This window comes from Drosophila ficusphila, unplaced genomic scaffold, assembly GCF_018152265.1.
Source record: "Drosophila ficusphila isolate 14025-0441.05 unplaced genomic scaffold, ASM1815226v1 contig_412, whole genome shotgun sequence".
NCBI classification, from domain to species: Eukaryota; Metazoa; Arthropoda; class Insecta; order Diptera; family Drosophilidae; genus Drosophila; species Drosophila ficusphila.
In genome coordinates this window covers 5750333-5767071 of record NW_025064326.1, presented here as the reverse complement: position 1 = coordinate 5767071, position 16739 = coordinate 5750333, and the positions used below count along the sequence as shown (strand labels likewise).

The following is a 16739-nucleotide window of genomic DNA, read 5'->3' as shown; positions in this document are numbered from 1 at the left end:
GGCCCATCGGCAATACTAAACGATATTTTTTGGGGGAAAATAATGTGACCAGATTTACAAGCAGTCAACCCAAACATTAAATATCGTTTCCAGCCCTGGCAGATTTCTGTAAAATAAAGCCGCGGTCACTCTGCTCTGTTTTTTTCTGCTTCGCGTCACGTTAAATATTTTCCACAGCTGAAATCGTTTTAAAAGTTGCATTTTAAAACGAAAAACGTGCGCACAAGGTGAGTTGAACTTGGGAGCCTTGCAAAAGTTTCAGTTTTGTCCATTTGCTATTGGTATTTCACTTGATTTTGAAATACACGCAAAGCGGTGCGGTGAAAAAACAAGATGGCGGAGGGTACGCCGGCACCGGTTCCGCAAAAAAAAGCGGCATTTTCTTTTACAAACACATGTAACTTACAAACTGACTTGCGTTTTTTATTCAGTCTTTAGATTCGCATAAGCTTAATAAAAAGAAAACAGCAGAAATGGCAGATAATGACGATCTTTTGGACTACGAGGATGAGGAGCAGACTGAGACCACTGCGGTTGAGAACCAGGAGGCACCCAAAAAGGACGTTAAGGGTACCTACGTGTCCATTCACAGTTCCGGATTCCGCGATTTCCTCCTGAAGCCAGAGATCCTTCGAGCGATCGTCGACTGCGGTTTTGAACATCCTTCAGAGGGTGAGTTTTCTCTACTTTTTCTCATGTACAGTCTCTAACGATCATCTAATACATTGCAGTTCAGCATGAGTGCATTCCGCAGGCCGTTTTGGGCATGGACATTCTTTGTCAGGCCAAATCCGGTATGGGCAAGACCGCTGTCTTCGTCCTGGCCACTCTTCAGCAGCTGGAGCCCTCGGACAACAACACCTGCCACGTTCTGGTCATGTGCCACACTCGCGAGCTGGCCTTCCAGATCAGCAAGGAGTATGAGCGCTTCTCCAAATACATGCCCACAGTCAAGGTGAGTCATCAACAGCAATTTTTATTGGGCCAAATGCTAATTTTGTCGACACATCAATAAGCTAAATACTGCTGATATTGCAGTGCATTTGGGTTAAATGTTGCAAATTTAATTATCGTTAATATTTTCGCAATGTTAGAAAGCTTAACAATTGTAACCATATCAATCTTCTATAATTCTTCATGTTTCGAATTATTTTAGGTGGCTGTGTTCTTTGGTGGACTGGCCATTCAAAAGGACGAGGAGACCCTCAAAAGCGGAACTCCTCACATTGTGGTCGGCACTCCTGGTCGAATTCTGGCTTTGATTCGCAACAAGAAACTCAACCTGAAGCATTTGAAGCACTTTGTTCTGGACGAGTGCGACAAGATGCTGGAGCAGCTGGGTACGTTTAAGAAATCGAAACCTTTGACTCCTTACTAACATTTAAACCTATCTTCCAGATATGCGTCGTGACGTTCAAGAGATTTTCCGTAGCACACCGCACGGCAAACAAGTGATGATGTTCTCTGCCACATTGAGCAAAGACATTCGTCCCGTTTGCAAAAAGTTCATGCAAGATGTAAATATCAACGTGTTCATAACCAAAATGCTCGTACTTCTCCACCTCGCATCCACCGCTATCACGACAATTAGTTATTATTTTATTAACGCCACCCGATATCGATTTCTCGATCTCGATCCCCCATATAAGCCAACCACCATCTTGAAAATGGTTAATCGCGTAAACCCAAACGTCCAGCGCTCTGTGAGCATAACTCGAACCGAAAAAGTTAGCTGATAAAAGCCAGACACCATTTTCTAAATGGTTAAACGCGTGAAAAATCAAACCGTAGCGAAAACATAACCAACCAGTAACCGCTGAACCAATCAATAAAAATCGCAATGATTTAACAAATCAACGATAGAAAAAAACCAAAATCCAATCAAACAACGAAAAAAAACAGCACCCCCCGACTGGCACCGATGAGCCCAGGTTGAATCCCAAAGCGAATGCGATGCGATATGCCGCTCATCTGTAATCCGCACACTACTCAGAGAGATCGTCGATCCTCGGGAGCAGTTCAGAGTCTAGTTGATGAGATGTGGTGGTAGCGTGGCCGTATGTAGAATATTCTAAGCATATTGTTGTATGTTCCGAGGCGAGCCTAGTCTTAGTTCGATTTCCGTTTACCCCCTCTTGATTGTTCCCTTTAAAATGCGCCACATTCTATTTTCGATATCTAGCCCATGGAAGTCTACGTCGACGATGAGGCCAAGCTGACGCTGCACGGATTGCAGCAGCACTACGTCAATCTGAAGGAGAACGAGAAGAACAAGAAGCTGTTCGAATTGCTCGACGTGCTGGAGTTCAACCAAGTAAACAATCCACAGAGCAGTAACTTTTAATGGGTTTCTAATGAGTTTCTTTCCGCATTTAGGTTGTAATCTTTGTGAAGTCTGTACAGCGTTGCGTGGCCCTGTCTCAGCTGCTGACGGAGCAAAACTTCCCCGCCATCGGCATCCACCGTGGAATGACCCAGGAGGAGCGTCTGAACCGCTATCAGCAGTTCAAGGACTTCCAGAAGCGCATTTTGGTGGCCACCAACCTCTTTGGTCGCGGCATGGACATTGAGCGCGTGAACATTGTGTTCAACTACGACATGCCCGAGGATTCCGACACCTACTTGCATCGCGTGGCCCGTGCTGGACGTTTCGGTACCAAGGGATTGGCCATCACCTTTGTTTCGGACGAGAACGATGCGAAGATACTTAACGAAGTACAGGATCGTTTCGATGTGAACATCAGCGAGCTGCCCGAGGAGATTGACCTGTCCACATATAGTGAGTTATAGTGTACTTTTTATATTTACTTTGATTCTAATTTGTTTTGTTTTTGCAGTTGAGGGACGTTAGAACTCAAACACGCTTGGTCTCCAGAACTAAACATAACTGCGTTAGACTAAAAAGCAGTTGGAATAGCTACAAACTAACATCTTTTATAAAACTCTACTTTAAAACTAAATAAAAAAATATTCAGACAATGTTTTGACGTACGAAAATGAATGAATATGTTTTGCATTTCTTTTTGGGTCGGATTTTATCACCCATTTCAAATTAATACTTACATTAGATTGTAGAAATAGTTTGGGACTCTTTAACTAAAAGCAAATGCAATTATTTCTAAGTCTAAAAACCTGTATATTTCTTAAAAAGTAAATAAACACAAAGATCCCAGACCAAATATCCGTTTATTTTTGGTATTTTAAAGATTTAATCGCATTGATTAAGAAATCCGGAACACGCCGGAATAGTTTAGTGTGTCCGTTTCAGGACATGCGCAATGGCTCGGAGCTTCCGGCAGCTGCATTGCGACAGGAAGGACGCGGGGTCGTAGGGGTTGCCCAAGCAAGAAGGAAAACAGGAGGCGAAAAACAAAAACCAACGTCCAAACAATGTGAGAAAATGCACGCGTGCGAAAATGCTGCTGAAAAAGTATGTGAAAACGCGGCGTAAGGTGAAGATACTTCTCCTGCTGGCCATCATCGGTCTGCTGGTCATCACCATCATAGTTCTCGGCTCCAGTGGACGAAATGCGGCCATCGAATTGCTGCTGGACGAGCGGTTCATCGCCCGAGCCTACAGGCCCCGGGACCAGCCTCAGTCGCCGGAAAAGCCTCCGGCGATGGCCGTGGCCTTGATCCAGCCGCAGCGGGAGAACGGAGTGATTGTTCCGGAGAAGTACGACGAGCAGAAGATCAAGGAGCGAATTATCCAGAGCAAAATCGATCTTATGAAGCAGCAGCAGCAAAGGGACCACGAGGCGGAGCAGGCGGTAATATATTTTAATAAAAATATTATATCTTTTTATATTGCCAAATGAAGAGATATTTAATTTTAATAATAAATTATTTTTATAATCAATATATCATACACTCATACACACTTTGCATATATTTTCAGTCAAGAACCACTTTGGATGTGGTAATGACAGCAGTGCACATTTTCTACACAGCCCCAGTGCCCTGGTACAAGTCTAAGAAGCCACCGCCTCCGCCGGTCGAGCATCCAAACGATGTGCCCCTCACCACTCCCCGACCAGTGAGGATCCTCAACACAGCCTTCTACCCAGCATTGGGTCTCTACAAGCCCAGCACCTCGCTGCTCTCCCAGCACTTCGAGAACATCCGGAGCTGTGGCATTGGAGTGCTTATCCTGAGCTTCACGGGTGGGAAGCCAGCGGAGACGACGCTCCTCCACCAGATCTTGGAACTGGCTCCGCAGCACAATCTAAGCGTGACCTTCGAGCTCAGCGTGGCCGGAAATCAAAGTGTGGAGTTTGTGCGGCAGCAGCTGCAGGAGATCGCCACCTACTCCAATCTGCCCGGTTTTTATAGGGTGTTTAGTCAGTCGAGAGGTGTTTCCCTGCCAGTTCTCTACGTGAGCAATGCCTACAAACTGAGTGATAGCCTGGGCAGGCTGCTCTGTCGAACGCCTTCGCTGGTGGAACCAGATGGTCTTCGGAGGGTTCTGGATGCGTTGTTCATAGGACACATAAGGTGGGTTAATGTAAGAATATATTTTAATCAAGGTATTTATTATTTAATTTCATTTTCAGACTCAAGAGCCATGCGGATGTCCTGCGACGGTTGTGCTTCGATGGCTTCTACAGCAAGCTGCCAAGTAATGGAGCTGTGTTTGCCAGCACCTGGAAAAACTGGTCGTATCTGAAGTCCTTTGCCCTATCCTATAAAATGCTCTTTGTGCCTACTGTGGGTCCGGGATTTGCGGAGAGGAACAAGTTTCCGCGGCATGGAGATATTCAAAGGCATCGCAGCAATGGAAGGGTAAAAAATCTTACTTAACTAACAATTTAAAGTATCTGGTAATGTAATTTAATATTTCAGTACTATGGAGTGGCTTGGAGAACAGCAATACTAAACCATGTGGGCTTCATAAACATAGCCAGCTACAATAACTGGCCGGATGGCAGCCAAATCGAGGAGGTGATGCCACGCGCCGGGTTCCTGGACTACAATCCCGGCTCAAGAACCAAGTATCTGGATCTCACGGCCCACTGGGTGGGTAACTTTCTGAAGACGCGCCAGGAGGCGGCGGCTGCAGCATCCCCGGCATCGCCCCAAAATTGCTACGAGCTCTTGAATGGAACGATATGCTAGGCGCAACCGCAACTGCAACTTCCGCAACGGAGATAATCCTAGTTACTTTAGAAGCAATAGCAACAATTGCAGGCCACACAATTACTTTCGAACTGTTAACGAGTCTTCTGCTACACATATATACACTTCATATATCGTTTTGATAGTGATATTTTTAAAATAACTCAGATTAATTCGAAAACATCAAGGGAATGACAATTACAAGTCGGGGTTTTGTGCAAGAAATCTGTGAAAAACTATTAGTTTTCTTGCCAAAATGCTCGACAAAATATGAATCAAACGCAAAAGAAAGCAATTAAAATTGATATCAATTAAAAGTAATTCTAGAGCCAGACATACTTTTTTATTAAATCTATACTAGCTTTCAATTATTGTAGTACATAGAGAAGAACAATATCATAACTTAATGCCATGCCATATTATGTAGACACCAAAGAAAATTATCTATGTTATAACGGATATAAACTAAACACTTGTTAAACGATTGGTACTTAAAAAATTTTAACTTTATTACCAGTACAATATATAAATACTTTATCTAAGCTTTAATAGTTTAGTGCCAAACAAATAAGTGTTTTATTACGGGTTGAAGTGAAAGTTTCGATTTCATTGTTCAACACTTCTTAGCATATTTCTCTTTGACAGGTGAGGTGGGCTGTCATTAATAAGATTTTAATAGTATATTATTCTCCGGAAGAGATTTTCATAAGACCATGTCAACTGTGAAAGGAAAAACTGGGGAGAAGTCCGAAGGAAGAAAGACCAAGGGACAAGGACCAAATGGAATAAAAGGATGTTGCTGCAAGAAATCGCAATGCATAAAGAACTATTGCGATTGCTATCAGTCCATGGCGATTTGCTCAAAGTTTTGTCGCTGCGTTGGTGAGTTTTAAAGTCTTATAATAATACTCCTATAACTAGAAACCTCAATTTGCAATGTTGTACTTAAATCACGAAGTTAATCACCATATTAAATGCACTTATAGGTTGCAGGAACACTGAGGTCCGTAAGGCTGTCGACTCCGCCTCCGGCTCCAAAAACTCCAGCGCGGCGAAACGGGAAAAGGCAGCTGCCCTGAGTGCAAAAGCAGCAGCTGCAGCGGCCAAGGCGGGCATCCAAGTCCAGATAAAGGGAGTCCCAGCAGGAGGATCGGGAGCAGGACTACCAGGAAAAGCACAGGCAGTACCATTTGGACTCGTGGCTGGGAAACAGCCGACGGCTGCTCCCATAAGCATCACTATTCCCCGTCCTCCGGCGGCTACTTCTACTCCAGCCAGGGTAGTAAAGCCGCCTGTGGAACCTATTCCAGTTTCGCCAATCTTTCCGGTATTTCAAGATGATCGAAAGGAGCGTAACCTTTTTGTCCAACCGGTAAACGCCGCTCTACTGGAATGCATGCTCATCCAGGCGACTGAAGCTGAACAATTAGGATTCAACGAACTCCAAGTTGGCCAATTGGTGTTAGCGGAATTCATACGCGGATATAGGGAGATCTTGGAAAAAATCTGTGAATATAATTGAGATTCTTTCAAAATATTCCAGGTGTATTTACTTTATTAAAGGAATTTTCTTTAAATATTTTTTATTTTTTTAGTTATTTAAGAAAATATTTAAAGGACTTAATAGTGAGATAAACAGTTTGTACAAAAATATATAAAACTATAGTACAGTATGTCGAGAAAATTACTTGTATTATTCTACCTCCAAATAATCACAAAAATTAAACCTAAAATGTAAAAATAAAAATAATAATAATAATAAAAAATTTCAGTAACTAAATGCAAGTAATTCAGGCTATATTTAACTTTTCAGCTAAGTTAAGATCAAGATTCAAAAATTTCGAAGTCTACCAATCGGGTGGTTGGAAAATAAGTTCCGTGACAATCATGTCGCAGCTCGATTTTCTCTGGGACAGGCGGGATCCAACTGGCGTTGATTTGTGCCTCTCCAGTGGCATTTCGTTATCACTGTCACTTTCTGATTGCTGATCCTCCTCCGAATCATCATCCGCATCTCCGCCAATGCGCCTTCTTTTCTTTTTGGCTCCTTTGGAAGTTTTCGTGGAGCGATACTTTTGCCAAAACTGTGCTGGCTGTGCAAATTCAATGTAGTTGGGGAATCTCATCGCCAGAGCTCGACAAAAGCTGTCAAAAGTGTGTCTGAGTTCGGGTGTCATAGCTGACTTTAGATTTCTATGGGTTTCTTCCACATATCGGAGACAACGCTCCAATTGCTTGAGCTGTAATGGGAAAATATAACATTACTACCGAGGTTATATTTTAGCCAAAAAGTATAGTAAAACTTACAGGTTCCTCCGAGGACTCTGCCTTTCGTCCCCTTCCCCTGGCTGCTGCCTCTCCAGATGCAGGTTTGGGTGGAGGAGGAGTCGCCTCCATTGGCTCATTCTCACCTTCATCGTCATTGTCGCCTTCACCTCGAGAACTTTTCTCTTTGCCGCTGCTTTTGGTTTGAAAACAAATGCGTCGCATAATAAAAAGCATATCCTGAACCACGATCAATGCGCCTGGATTACTGACAAAAGCAGAGTCTCTGGTTTTTTCTAAAAATGATTTCGAAGAGTTAAAAGCACGATTTATGTTATTTAAAAAAATATATCTTACCCGCCAGCAGCTTTAGTTGACCAAAGTAAAGCAGCAACGTGTTCTCATCCACCGATGACATAATGTGATTATAAAGTAACCGGCGACTTTTTACATTTTCTGGTCCCTTTAGTGGCGACTTATAGTTGCCATATGTCCTGACACCTCTTAATATAGCCTGATCATTCAGATCGAAGGGACACTCCTTGAGGCAATGATCAAACAGCAATTTGTTGTACAACCTTTTGTAGCGAATGAAAAAGGCATCCGCCTCTCTGGCCACCTCGGCACTTTCGTCCATCAGACCAGCCAGCATGGAAATGAGAATCGGACCCTTGAGCTTGATATTTCCGGAGAGAATCACATCCTTGACACACCGAAAGGTGCGCACTCTTGTCATGGCGAACTTCGAATGAAGTTTCGACAAAATCACCTGGAAATTACTTTCTAGTATAGAAGGATGTTTCTTCCCCAGATCGTTCAGTGCTATCAAAGTGGTATTGATGATTTGGGGTCTATCGTTTTTGGTCAGAATTGTCTTGTAAATCTTGGATACACTGTTGGCCAAGTGAGTTTCCCTCAGGCACAATCGACCTGCTATCACAATCATCCAGTTGGTCATGCGCTCGTTATCCGAGTCAAATTCCGATTCGCTGAGCTTGGTGCATTCTTGTAGGTACTTAAATACAATGGTAACAATTCGGTTGTCCACCTCCAAGGGCAGCATCACAATTATCTCAGTGTATGCACCTAAAAGGCACTGCAGTCGGGCGTGTTCATCCTGAAAGTTCTGGGCACTAGACAGAATTTCCTCGGTGAGATCTTTCAGCAAGCTGAGCTGCCAGTCTGGTGCCTCGGAAGCCATCGATGGAGCTTGGCTAGCAGATAGATGATGGATTTGGTTGAGCAAATTAACTGCGCTGGAGATAATGCCCAGCCATATGTTGCCCGTTCGCAGGGCATTCAAAAGTCTCTGAAATATTTGATTTAGTGCTGGCTTGGAAAAGTTGTTCAGACAACCAATGATAAGCTGCAGGGCCAAAAATTGGTTGGACTTCATGTTGTAGGAAGAGAGTCCATTGAAGATGCCGATAAGTGCGTCCATATTGTTGGTTATGCGACTGGAAAGAAGCAGCAGCAATCCCCAGGCATCCGTGGCCATAGATGTGGATAAATGTGAGATTATAACATTCACGAGTTTGGGCCTGTAAAAAGATTAATAAAGTATTAATATCTGTTAAATTTAAAAGTTCATTTTTACCTACGTTACAATAGATTCTCGTTCCAGTAGCACCGCAAATCTTTCTTGCAAATAAGCTCTAGGTTGAGTCATAAGCAAAGTGCTAATGATTCGCCAGGGCATAAAATGTTTTGGCGCATTTGAATACTCCAGTGGTTGAATATTTTTCAAAACCATTCGATCAAAGCTCTGAAAAATCATAGAAAAATAAAATGAACTGTAAAAATTCATTATTTTTGTACCTACCATTATAGCAAGTTTTTGAAGAGCCACATCCTCATCGCTCATTAAGCAAGCCCAAATCCGGCAGTAAACACAAATCAAGGCAAAACAATTGGAGTATTCCTCCAGCAGGGTTTCTATGGTTTCCAGCGCAGATTTCCTAACCGAAGCCAGTCGATCCACAGCTAGCAAAGAGATTTCCCTCACGAAATTTGTGTTGTAAATGATTAGCGGATTTACCAGAACCAATCTTTCGAGTAAAGCAAGGCCCGCAGATCTAGCTAGACCATTATCGGCGGCCAGAAATCGTTGATACACCGTTTGAGGGATATTCTTGACCTCTTGCTCCAATTCCTCATGACCCTCAAAACTGAAGGCGTATTGGACAATCCCCGGCTTCTCGAAACGCAGCTCATTTTGCTCAACCGATGGTTCATTTAGTGCCTCCACATCCGCATCATCAAACTGCACAAAACGAATGCTCTCGTCCAGAATTTTTGCCGTCATGGGGGATCCTTGCTTAAGAGCAAGGACGAGCACTTGACATGCTTTTCGGCGGACAGTGAATGTGCGATCGTTGAGACATCGGATCACCTCCCTCAAAATTGGAACTTCCCTCGGCACCTTGGACACATCGTACCGGAAAATGCTCCACTCGACTTCGCTTTGCTGCATGAGGATCTTTTCAATCAGATCCAAGGCACGAGTTTGAATACCCACAGCATCATCCGCTTTTACAGCCTCTAATACGAAGTCTGCACAGGATTTATTGCACTTGGCGAACAGAATCCGGTCGTATTTGGCTGCATATCCTATAGCAACCTTCTCATCATTGCTTTTCCACTACAATAAAATAAGCATTAGGGTTAAATTATTCGTTATATTGAAACTACTCACCGCTTTAATGGGATTGGAAACTACACACTCAATGTAGAAATGCAGGATACGGATGAGAATGTCGGGATACCTATCCATAAGCTGGATAAACCAATCCGATATATGCTCCCCGTTCTGCATCGGGCCTCGCCGACCAGCTCCAATGCTATGCGGACTATCCGTGTAAACATGCATGGGAAAGGTTTGCCGCATTATCAGATGAAGGGTTTCGTAGACATCGCCATTGTGTTCGTTGGCTATTTCTCCAAAGAGCTCAAAGCATTTGGCATGCAATGCTGGAGCACCTATAAAATAAAATAGATACAATTTTAAGTCTATTTACAGTTTAACTGTTATAAAGTTTAAAATCACGTTACAAACTAAATTTAAAAATCGATTGAAACACCGATTGGGAGGCTGCCAAATCGATCTAAGAAAAATCGATTACAATAAATTTTTGTTTGCCATCTCCAACGCAAGGCAGGCGAATAATTTCGGGACACCGCGTAATTCTTACAATTCCATAAGATGTTGGCCCTTGTGCGGATCCAAGGAGCAGTGGCTTCGGCGGGTCAGGTGCGTCTCCTGTCCGCCCGCCTGCTTGCTAGCAAATCATCCACTGACATCACCTCAAACCGATGCGAATCAACCAAATCGCCGGCTACGGAGCACTACGATATAATCATAGGGGGCGGCGGACTGGTGGGGACCACTTTGGCCGCAGCTCTGGCCAATAACTCCACGCTGGCGGATAAAAAGGTACTCCTTCTAGAGGGTGCACCAGAATTCCGAGGATTTGATCCGACGGGACCCTATCAGAATCGCGTATCCGCCATCAACCAAAACTCCATAGAATTGTTCAAGTCCATCGATGCTTGGTCCCACATCGAGTCGGCTCGTTACAAGCCCGTCAAGCAGATGCAGGTGTGGGAGTCCAACACGGATGCACTGATCCAGTTCCAGCAGGATAACTTCGCCAGCGATGTGGCTTGTATTATTGAAAACGATCTGATCCTGGATGCGGTTTATGCGCGGGTCAACGAAGCTTCTAATGTGGAGATCCTTAACAAAGCCAGAATCCAATGCGTCAGCTTACCCAAGGATTCTGGCAGTAATGTCTCCGAGCTGCAGCTTCAGGATGGTCGCTCGTTTTCCTGCGATCTACTTATTGGCGCCGATGGTGCCAATTCAGTGGTGAGGAAGGAGATGAATGTGGATGTCTTCTCGCTGAACTACGACAGGATGGGTCTGGTGGCCACCTTGGAATTGGGCGAAGATGCTTGTGATAATTCTGTGGCCTGGCAGAGATTCTTGCCAAATGGACCCGTGGCTTTGCTGCCGTTGACGGATAGACTGAGTTCCCTCGTTTGGAGCACCACCAACGAGCAGGCCAAGATGTTGCAAGCTCTCCCGCCGGCAGAGTTTGTCGACGCCCTCAATGAAGCCTTCTGCAGGCAGTATCCTCGCGTCGAGGTGGCCGACAAGGCAGTTCAGGCACTGAACTCTCTGTTTGGGAACAATGCCAGCCACCACCAAGTGCAGTACCCTCCAAAAGTTTTTGGCGTTCAAGAGAAGTCGCGCGCTACCTTTCCGCTGGGATTCCTGCACGCCTCGTCGTACGTCTGCAACGGCGCTGCACTGGTGGGTGATGCCGCCCATCGTGTGCATCCTCTCGCCGGTCAAGGCGTCAATTTGGGCTTCAGCGACGTGAGGTATCTGGTGGAGTCCCTGGCAGCCGGCGCATATGCAGGATTCAAGCTGGGTGACAAGCAGCACCTCGTCAAGTACGAGCGCAAGTGCCTGGCCAAGAATGTGCCCATCATGCTGGGTGTCCACGGTCTGCACACCCTCTACTCCACGCAGTTCAGCCCGGTGGTTTTGCTCAGGAGTCTGGGACTTCAGCTCACGCAGAATCTGCCGCCCATCAAAAACTTGTTTATGCGGGGAGCGATGGGTCAGTAGATCAACGACAATAAATGGTTAAAACGGGGTAATTAAATCTAAAGTGTTTGCAGTTATTCACTTCATTTGTGAACGGAATAAAGAGAGAGTTTATATCAGAGTCTAAAACCTACTTAACGTCTAGGTCAATGGCATGCTGGTAAAATATTAGTCTAGAGTACAGATTCGGCCTATAAATTGTGCAACTGTTTGATTGGTTCACAGTTTAGGGATTTCTTTTGATTGAGGCGGATGTATTGCTTTTTAGATTGTTAAAAAAGTTTCTTTAAAAAGGAAACAAGTAGGAAACAATTATAAAATATTTAAAACACAAAATAAACATTAGTACTTTTATAGTAATGGAAAGCAATATTTCCATTATGGAAGAACAATTAGGAACATTTTTAAGACAACACACGATTTGGAAAAGAATGCACAAAATATTCAGCTTGAAAAACAAAGCTTATATCTAGTTCAACATTCGTTGTTGGTAGTTTTTAGCTTGGTGGATTTGGGTTGAAGGCACTTTTGGCTTTTGGCAAGATTAGTCTAGCTTAATATTAAACAAAATTTGGCATGTTGTTTTTGGAAGTCTGAAGAATTCAAAGCTCCTGGTGGTTTTTGGACAAACTCTCGCCCAACTTCAGTTGCAGATCGAGAGGGCCCTTCTCCTCCAGGTCGAAAATCTGTTCCCGATCGCTTTTTAGCCGAGCTTCTCCCTCTTCACTCGTGTCGACACTGATTTGCTGGGAGTCCTCGGTGTCGGAAATGTATCCCGAATCTCCGGTATAGAACACGGGATAAAGCAGCAGTGGGGAGGCGCTGTAAGCCACGAGATTTCTTTTTGGGAACTCCTCGCTCCAGGTTTTGTTGGGGTGTCGATCGAACATCAAGGGAAGGAACTCGTCTACGGGTATTAGTTTATCTAGCGGCTTGGCTGCCAGCAGCTTTAAGGCTCCTTGTAAGGATAAAACGTAGCCAATGGTCCAGTAGGAGTAGCCAGCATGCACCAAATTATCCGTATTCGTCACAACTGGTTCACTTTCCTCCTTCAATCGCTTGCGACCAAAGTAGATGAGATCGTAGTTTGCGCCTCTGGCTTGGTTCAAAACCCTGACTGCATTTTGCCGGAAGTAGGGTTCAAAGCGCACATCATCCTCCAGAATGAGCACCTCCTTCAGTTCCTTGCGCACCATCATCACCCAAATGTTGTAGTGGCTCAGGAAACAGCCGATCTCGCCCATTGTCATGGCTCGATGGTGATAAGGATCCTCATAGCCGGGCAGGAAACGTACGCCCATTTCCTGCAGCCGTTCGGTAGTGAGTTCTTTGCCATCGACAGCCGGAAAGTATTCCGTTTCAATGCCCAGCTCCTCGAAGAGCTGCTCCATTTTCTCCCGCCTCTCCGGTCGTCTTTTAAGATTTATCATAAATATGCGATCCAAAGTCAGCTTGCTTTTCTCAGGTTTCTTTACCAAATGTTTGTAGTAATCCAGTAGAGGAGGCACTGCGCCCAGTTCGTTGACCATGAGGCTTCTTAGGTTCACCAGCTGCTGGAGATCATGATCTAAATTATCACCCGGCTCCAAAGGTTGCAGTATATAACCAAAGTTTATGTCGTTGCAGATGTGCAGCGGAGTACCCGAACTATTGGCGGATATGGCAAAAACTATAATATCATCCACCGGTCCATCGTAGAGTGGCTCCTGTCCCCTGCTCGTCTGCAGCTCTACCAGCTTATTCTTATCGAATGTGAGATTCCTGGTTGCCTTATGGTTTATGTTCACCAAAACAGCTGTGTGGATCATGGGCACTGGGAAACTGCCTTGTTTCTTCACATGATAAATTTCCTTGTACTCATCCGTTCGCCTGTAGTAGTAATCCTCTGTCATTCCGCACCAGAAATTTGAGTACAAGCTTTCCGAAATCAACATAGGAGAAACGATGGGTAATTGAAGACTGGTGAGGGTTTTCAGAGCCTCTTTTGATGTCAGCAAGACATCGGCGTCCAGGAAAAACACAAAGTCAGCCCAAATATCGCGACCATATTGAAAGGCTTCCTCTTTCAGGGCGATAAGGTGCTTGAAACGCGATGCGGGCCACTCGTACTGCGAACTCTCATTGGCGTAACTCTTCTCCTCTGGCTCAAAAACATAGTTTACGCTGTGATAGAGATCCGCCGAGTGATCCAGCCACTTCCGTAGTAGGTCTATACTATCGTCCTGGCTGTGATCACAACGCAACCTAGGGTATTTCATCAGTTAGAGGTGTGATCCCCATTTCTAAAAATTTATAAATATACCCACCAAAAGGCAATCCTTTCTTTCGGATAATCCTGTTGCTCCAGATAACTTAGGAACATGGGAAGTGTGTGAGCTTTATTGCGGACCAGCAGCGCAATAAGTATCGTTGGTGGCTCCTGGTAATCTTCCTCATCCTGTCCAGAAATGCACACCAAAACACTGACCAGGAGCAGGCAGAAAATCACTTGTTTCTTCATCTCCACGTCATTGATTTAACACATCGCTGGGTTCAAAGGGGTCACAACGCACAATCTGGCGCGGCGGAAGCGTCCGATCTGTTTGAAAGATGCCGGAGAATCAAAATCGGCGTTATCTATTAATAAACTGCCTCCTTCATTTCCAGCTCCAGATAGTGTGTCTCTCAAACTGCATCAGCTGTGGGTGCTCTCAAACTGTGAGGAAGTGTTATCGCCAGTTATCGATTTGACGAAGTTTAAATGCATTTTTGCTTGCATTTTTGTTTCGAAATTCTTTTTAAATATAAATAAACTCAGAAATGACTATTGCATTTTTAACAGATATAACAAAAATTTATTGTTTTAAAACCAAATTACAAGCAACTTTTTTTTTACGCTGTCGCTGCATGTGGCTTCGCGTAGCTAGGGAAGTTGAGTTTAAGACCCTCCTTTGCTTCAAAAAAGGTGTACGATAGAGTTATGGTATCGCAGTGCTCCAGCGCCGGATCTGCCGTGAATTCGGGGTCAATGTAGAAGAACACGGGCATGTCAACCTCCTCGTGTGGATTCAGTTGCTGTTCCTCAAAGCAGAAGCATTGGATCTTGTTAAAATAGGCACCCGCCTCGAAAGGTATCACATTGTAGGTGCTGATGCCAATAACCGGCTTATCCGTGGGATTCCGGGCTGTGTAAAAGGCGAGAGCAGTCTCACCGGGTGCCACTTTAATCTCATACTGCTGTGGCTTGAAGTTCCAACGCATGGAGGATCCGATATCTGCATTGAAGCGGATTTTTAGCACCCGGTTATCAACCTTTTTCATGTGCTCCACCTTCTCCGCATCATGTCCTTGCGAAGTGGTTCCTCCGTAGCTATAAGCCTGACAAAAGATGCTATATAGTGGCACAGCTGCATAGCTCAATCCCACTATTAGCACTCCACCCGCTGTTATGTAGTATAATGTGGATTTCGCTCGCAATTTCCGGGCAGCTTCCTGCGGAGAATCCGTCGATTTCATCCGCCAAAACTGTTGTGACTTTTGCGAGGTTTTTTGATGTCGCAGGGAAGTCCTGAACAGCTGATGGCATGTCCCTCGAAGGCCAATAAGGCTGCGCAACATCTTTCGTTTTTAATTTCAGTTAGTTAAGAGCTGCTCCTTAAGGATTTTATTTATTTCATCACTTGTTTGTATAATCTTGCAGGTTGTTAGGTATGTTAAAGTGTGTACACACCAAGTTATATCAGCTGTTTGGTACAAAATAAACGGGAAACTATCGATAGGCAAAACTTTTCTTATGGGCCAACAAATTTGAGAAAATATTTCTTAAAATGTATTTTCAATGAACACCGGCAAACGTCCCTGCACTAAATATAAAACTAATTTTCATAGAGGTAAAAAAACATACATTTTTTAGTACAAGTTATGTACAGTCAAAAAATATAATTTTTGGCGCCAAAAATCACAAAAACATTACTTTCATTTAAAAAAACATAATGACTTCTTAAAAATATAACCTTAGCAATAACAACAGGCCAAACTCACATGAATTTTGATATCCAACTTTAAAGTTCATGTAGAGCACCTCCATGAGGCATCGAATAATTTTGTCCCTCGGCTTCAGATGTTCCTTAAAATGCACATAGCGAAAGACCACTTTCAAGTCATCGCAGATGGTAAGGAAGAACATCCAGACTGTGTTTGCTCGCAGACTTTTGTTGTTATTCAGTTCCAAAAGCCTAAAGATTTTCAGAACCTGTTCGATCACATCCTCATCAAAGATGCCATAGCTCTTGGCTCCAGGAATGGTCAAGGTTAGGAGATATGTGCTCACAGCATTAAGGGCCAACTGGAGATTTACGTTCTCATTCAGGACCTGCGGAGCAGCCTGCCGTACATGATCTGGCGGAATGACCAGGCTTACAAGGGAGTAGATGTAAGATAGGTACGCATTTGCCGGGGAAACCCCGATGATATTGGCCCAGTTATCATGGGTGTTGCTATAGCTGGCCTGGTTCTCGTCCCTCATAGAGCGTATAACGCCAGATAAATCCCGGAGCAACTGTAGCTGCGTCTCTTGGTGGCCAATGTCCTGTTTGCACATGGTCAGCGACCAAAACTTCTGTGCCCGCTCCTGCAAAGCATTGTCCTCGGCTTCCTCGCCATATAGCCAATCCTCTACATCCACCCACTGCAAGTGCGGTACATAATACACTCTTAAATCACTAAAAATACGATTTAACTCTGACATGTTTACATTTTACGTCTC

At 44.2% G+C, this 16739-nt stretch overlaps 7 protein-coding genes across 8 annotated transcripts; 4 read left to right on the top strand and 3 right to left on the bottom strand.

Annotated features, from left to right (window-relative positions):
• The first annotated feature begins 106 nt into the window (after positions 1-106).
• Positions 107-3001, top strand: LOC108089965 (ATP-dependent RNA helicase WM6). Its single transcript, XM_017188460.2, has 8 exons — positions 107-227; positions 432-672; positions 732-955; positions 1157-1340; positions 1399-1517; positions 2183-2314; positions 2377-2779; positions 2838-3001. The coding sequence occupies exons 2-8, from the start codon at positions 474-476 to the stop codon at positions 2849-2851; spliced, it is 1275 nt and encodes a 424-aa protein (XP_017043949.1). The 5' UTR covers positions 107-227; positions 432-473; the 3' UTR covers positions 2852-3001.
• A 326-nt stretch (positions 3002-3327) lies between these two features.
• LOC108089993 (glycoprotein endo-alpha-1,2-mannosidase) lies at positions 3328-5683 on the top strand. Its single transcript, XM_017188495.1, has 4 exons — positions 3328-3770; positions 3899-4494; positions 4554-4782; positions 4843-5683. The coding sequence occupies exons 1-4, from the start codon at positions 3417-3419 to the stop codon at positions 5113-5115; spliced, it is 1452 nt and encodes a 483-aa protein (XP_017043984.1). The 5' UTR covers positions 3328-3416; the 3' UTR covers positions 5116-5683.
• A 92-nt stretch (positions 5684-5775) lies between these two features.
• On the top strand, positions 5776-6637 carry LOC108089855. The gene is made up of 2 exons (XM_017188300.2): positions 5776-5997; positions 6102-6637. Exons 1-2 carry the CDS (start codon positions 5829-5831, stop codon positions 6635-6637), a joined length of 705 nt encoding a protein of 234 aa, XP_017043789.1. The 5' UTR covers positions 5776-5828.
• On the bottom strand, positions 6551-16736 carry LOC108089846. Of its 2 annotated transcripts, XM_043207968.1 has the most exons (8): positions 16016-16736; positions 10076-10359; positions 9203-10021; positions 8982-9145; positions 7738-8921; positions 7423-7676; positions 6967-7355; positions 6551-6621 (listed from the first exon to the last, which is right to left on the bottom strand). In XM_043207968.1, coding segments are annotated over exons 1-8 (3801 nt in total). In that variant the 5' UTR covers positions 16722-16736; the 3' UTR covers positions 6551-6620. The 2 variants fall into 2 exon arrangements, with proteins under 2 accessions (XP_043063903.1, XP_017043780.1); XM_017188291.2 differs by lacking the exon at positions 6551-6621 and having other exon boundaries at positions 6683-7355.
• On the top strand, positions 10503-12128 carry LOC108089850 (ubiquinone biosynthesis monooxygenase COQ6, mitochondrial). Its single transcript, XM_017188294.2, has one exon. The coding sequence runs from the start codon at positions 10583-10585 to the stop codon at positions 12014-12016; it is 1434 nt and encodes a 477-aa protein (XP_017043783.2). The 5' UTR covers positions 10503-10582; the 3' UTR covers positions 12017-12128.
• On the bottom strand, positions 12063-14653 carry LOC108089848 (glycosyltransferase 25 family member). The gene is made up of 2 exons (XM_017188293.2): positions 14302-14653; positions 12063-14239 (listed from the first exon to the last, which is right to left on the bottom strand). Exons 1-2 carry the CDS (start codon positions 14493-14495, stop codon positions 12598-12600), a joined length of 1836 nt encoding a protein of 611 aa, XP_017043782.1. The 5' UTR covers positions 14496-14653; the 3' UTR covers positions 12063-12597.
• LOC108089853 (cytochrome c oxidase assembly protein COX11, mitochondrial) lies at positions 14802-15718 on the bottom strand. The gene has a single exon (XM_017188298.2). The coding sequence runs from the start codon at positions 15590-15592 to the stop codon at positions 14867-14869; it is 726 nt and encodes a 241-aa protein (XP_017043787.1). The 5' UTR covers positions 15593-15718; the 3' UTR covers positions 14802-14866.
• Positions 16737-16739: the final 3 nt, after the last annotated feature.

Bases quoted from the DNA above. Each gene is read 5' to 3' on its own strand.
- LOC108089965 (XM_017188460.2), top strand. From the start codon at position 474: ATGGCAGATAATGACGATCTTTTGGACTACGAGGATGAGGAGCAGACT. The intron at 673-731 runs GTGAGTTTTCTC...AATACATTGCAG, and splicing joins TTTTGAACATCCTTCAGAGG to TTCAGCATGAGTGCATTCCG. The intron at 1,341-1,398 runs GTACGTTTAAGA...CCTATCTTCCAG, and splicing joins CAAGATGCTGGAGCAGCTGG to ATATGCGTCGTGACGTTCAA.
- LOC108089993 (XM_017188495.1), top strand. From the start codon at position 3,417: ATGCTGCTGAAAAAGTATGTGAAAACGCGGCGTAAGGTGAAGATACTT. The intron at 4,495-4,553 runs GTGGGTTAATGT...TTTCATTTTCAG, and splicing joins TTGTTCATAGGACACATAAG to ACTCAAGAGCCATGCGGATG. The intron at 4,783-4,842 runs GTAAAAAATCTT...TTAATATTTCAG, and splicing joins GGCATCGCAGCAATGGAAGG to TACTATGGAGTGGCTTGGAG.
- LOC108089855 (XM_017188300.2), top strand. From the start codon at position 5,829: ATGTCAACTGTGAAAGGAAAAACTGGGGAGAAGTCCGAAGGAAGAAAG. The intron at 5,998-6,101 runs GTGAGTTTTAAA...ATGCACTTATAG, and splicing joins AAAGTTTTGTCGCTGCGTTG to GTTGCAGGAACACTGAGGTC.
- LOC108089850 (XM_017188294.2), top strand. From the start codon at position 10,583: ATGTTGGCCCTTGTGCGGATCCAAGGAGCAGTGGCTTCGGCGGGTCAG.
- LOC108089848 (XM_017188293.2), bottom strand. From the start codon at position 14,495: ATGAAGAAACAAGTGATTTTCTGCCTGCTCCTGGTCAGTGTTTTGGTG. The intron at 14,240-14,301 runs GTGGGTATATTT...GAAATACCCTAG, and splicing joins AAAGAAAGGATTGCCTTTTG to GTTGCGTTGTGATCACAGCC.
- LOC108089853 (XM_017188298.2), bottom strand. From the start codon at position 15,592: ATGTTGCGCAGCCTTATTGGCCTTCGAGGGACATGCCATCAGCTGTTC.
- LOC108089846 (XM_017188291.2), bottom strand. From the start codon at position 16,721: ATGTCAGAGTTAAATCGTATTTTTAGTGATTTAAGAGTGTATTATGTA. The intron at 10,360-16,015 runs GTGAGTTTGGCC...TTTATTTTATAG, and splicing joins AGTTGGATATCAAAATTCAT to GTGCTCCAGCATTGCATGCC. The intron at 10,022-10,075 runs GTGAGTAGTTTC...ATTTTATTGTAG, and splicing joins TTTCCAATCCCATTAAAGCG to TGGAAAAGCAATGATGAGAA.